The sequence below is a fragment of the Melitaea cinxia genome, chromosome 13, assembly GCF_905220565.1.
Source record: "Melitaea cinxia chromosome 13, ilMelCinx1.1, whole genome shotgun sequence".
NCBI classification, from domain to species: Eukaryota; Metazoa; Arthropoda; class Insecta; order Lepidoptera; family Nymphalidae; genus Melitaea; species Melitaea cinxia.
In genome coordinates, this window is record NC_059406.1 from 6,471,359 (window position 1) to 6,474,488 (window position 3,130).

General features: G+C 39.9%; 1 protein-coding gene across 1 annotated transcript; it reads right to left on the reverse strand.

Moving 5' to 3' along the window:
* Positions 1–1,645: 1,645 nt before the first annotated feature.
* LOC123659287 lies at positions 1,646–2,929 on the reverse strand. The gene has a single exon (XM_045594533.1). The coding sequence runs from the start codon at positions 2,927–2,929 to the stop codon at positions 1,646–1,648; it is 1,284 nt and encodes a 427-aa protein (XP_045450489.1).
* Positions 2,930–3,130: the final 201 nt, after the last annotated feature.

A 3,130-nucleotide genomic window follows, 5' to 3' on the forward strand; every position in this document is an offset into this window, starting at 1 on the left:
ACAACTTCAATTACATCGACAAGTAACACAACGTATGTAGACGAAAATATAGTAAGGAAATATGCGTTATCTAAGATTACTCAAAAAGTTATTGTCTGATTTCGATGAAATTTAAATTTGACCACATGATAAACATCAGCTTTCGATGAAATTAAAAATCACTAAAATCGGTACACCCAGTAAAAAGTTACAACGTAGGTCGACGAAAAAATAGTGAAGTAAAAACGCATTATTAGATATATCTCGAAAAGTAGTTATTAGATCTCAAATAAATTTAAATAGAGCCAAATGATACACATCACCTTTCTCGATTAGCATTTTTTTGTCGAAATCGGTCCACCCTTTCAAAAGTTCTGAAGTAACATACATTAAAAAAATACACTCGAATTGAGAACCTCCTCCTTTTTTGGAAGTCGGTTAAAAAACGATCTCGATTGCAAGATCAACAAACGATACGAACTGACGTTTAACGACTGACAAATAGACACTTTTAAACAAAATAAAGCGTCACTTAGCGTTTCCTTCAAAAACAATTTAAACACAAATGCAATATTTTTATCTAAGTAACTGTACGCACACAATAACAAGTATTAAAAATATCAATGGTTAAAGTTTTGGAACTAGAATAACATTTGGCTCCGGCGCTGCACCCGTGTCACAGTGTTGCCGTTGGCATGAAATTATGCCGGCGCGACATAATTTCGTTACAAAAAAAAATAACCCTAACATATAACTTCAAAATTACACCGTTTATCGGCATAATTTCGTTACAAAAAAAAAATCGTTACGAAAATAATTGTGTTTGCTCGCAAACGAAAAAAAAAACCGACTTCAATTACATCGACAAGTAATACAACGTAGATCGACGAAAAAATAGTCAAGCAACTACGCGTTATCAAAGATTACTCAAAAAGTAGTTATCAGATCTCGATAAAATTTATATGTCACCACATGATAAACATCAGCTTTCGACTAAATTAAAAATTATCAAAATCGGTACACCCAGTAAAAAGTTATTACGGATTTTCGAGAGTTTCCCTCGATTCCTCTGGGATCCCATCATCAGACCCTGGTTTCCTTATCACGGTACCAAACTAGGGATATCCTCTTTCCAACAAAAAAAGAATTATCAAAATCGATACATCCAGTAGAAAGTTATGCGGTATAATACAACGTAGGTCGACGAAAAAAGCGTCAAGTAAAAACACATTATTAGATATAACTCGAAAAGTATTTGTTAGATCTTAAATAAATTTAAATGGGACCAATTGGCACACACCACCTTTCGATTAAAACAAAATTTTTCGAAATCGGTCCACCCGGTCAAAAGTTCTGATGTAACATACATAAAAAAAAAAAAAAAAAAATACAGTCGAATTGAGAACCTCCTCCTTTTATGGAAGTCGGTTAAAAAAATTAACCTACCACCTTTAAGGTTAGAATAACGCTTGACTCCGGCGCTGCGGGAAGTGCAGCCCTCGCCCTTCCTTGCGTGCGAAAGCACGCTCATTCAGCAGAGCAGTAATTAACAAAAAAAATTATATCTGACGTGTATGGTATGGTATGGTATGGTATGGTTAACACGGGCTGGTTTCCGCAACTCGACGACTTTGCGCCTATTTTGCGTGTGTGGGAGTGATTCGGTTCACTCTTGCCACCCAAGCTCCTCCAGAAACTTCAGAAGCTTTTTTGGCTTCTTGAAGATCTCCGGAAGTGTCTTCAGGGTGCCAAGATGTTGTGCCCGGTAAGCCGCTACACCTGGACAGTAAAGAAGTACATGCGTAGCCGTTTCTTCTGTTCCCATGCAAGCTCTGCACAGGGGACTGTCGGTAATGCCCATATTAAATAGGTGTTTATTATACGGACCGTGTCCAGTCAGTGCCGCAGTTATTAGTCTCAGTTGGCGTCTGTCCAGATTTATTAGAATTCTTGCCAATTTGGCATCAATTTCTGGCAGCGCCAACTTGGCTTGTCTACAGTCCTCAATTTCGGACCATAGTGTGATATGTTTGTGTTTCATGCGTTGTCGAATTTGGCCTTTGAGCCAGCAAGAAGGTAACGGTATAATCGGTTCGGCCCCTATAGCCGTCATACTTGACCCCCTTCTTGCTAGCTCATCTGCCTTGTCGTTACCGCGTGTGTTGTTGTGACCTTTGATCCATTGCAGTGTGATGTCATTATTTTCACCTACCTGCATCAGGGTGTTATGGCATTCATAGATTATACCTGACGTGGTCGAGTTACTATCCAGTGCCTGTAATACTGACATGCTGTCCGATAGTATACGGATGTGGGAATCCTTTACGTTCCTCCTCCCGATTGTTCTGGCTGCCTCAAGTATACCCAAGCACTCTGCTTGAAACACTGTGCTATAGGTACCAATGGGTAGTGATATATTGATATTTAGGTCTTCGGAGAAGATACCGCTTCCTGACCCTGTTTTCGTTTTTGAGCCATCCGTGAAGATACTCAGGTCTCGCCCAATTGAGGCTACACGTGAATCCTCTTCCAGCTGTATTTTGTATTTTTTATCAAAAATATATTTGATCTGTATTCCGTCATTTGGTGCTTCCATGAACGGAATGTCTTTGGCTATGTCTTCCAGAATCTTAATGTGTGGTGTGCCTGTTGAACACAGTAGTTTGTGAGTCTTTAGTCTTACTGCAGTGGTTGCAGCTTCTTGTTGGATAAATAGGTGAAGTGGCAGAATATTTAGCATGGCCTCCATTGCTGTTGTTGGTGTGGTTCTCATGCCGCCCGTGATTGCCATGCACACCAACCTCTGCCAGCTTTGTAGCTTGGATTGCGTTGTGGTGAGGAGTGTTCTACGCCACCACACCACAGCTCCATAGCTGATCATGGGTCTAATGACCGCAGTATAGAGCCATAGGGTCAGTTTTGGTGTAAGTCCCCAGCTCTTGCCTATCATCCTGCGGCATTGCCAGAAGATGATGCTGGCTTTGTTTAATTTATTTTCTATGTGTTTGGACCAGCTTAGTTTATTATCTAGTATTACACCTAAATACTTACCTCTGAGGTTAGATTCAGGGTTGAGTTAAAGAGTTTAGGTAGAGTGTAATTCCCCAGGTCTCGTTTGTTCGTGAACATCACTAATTCTGTTTTGTTCGGG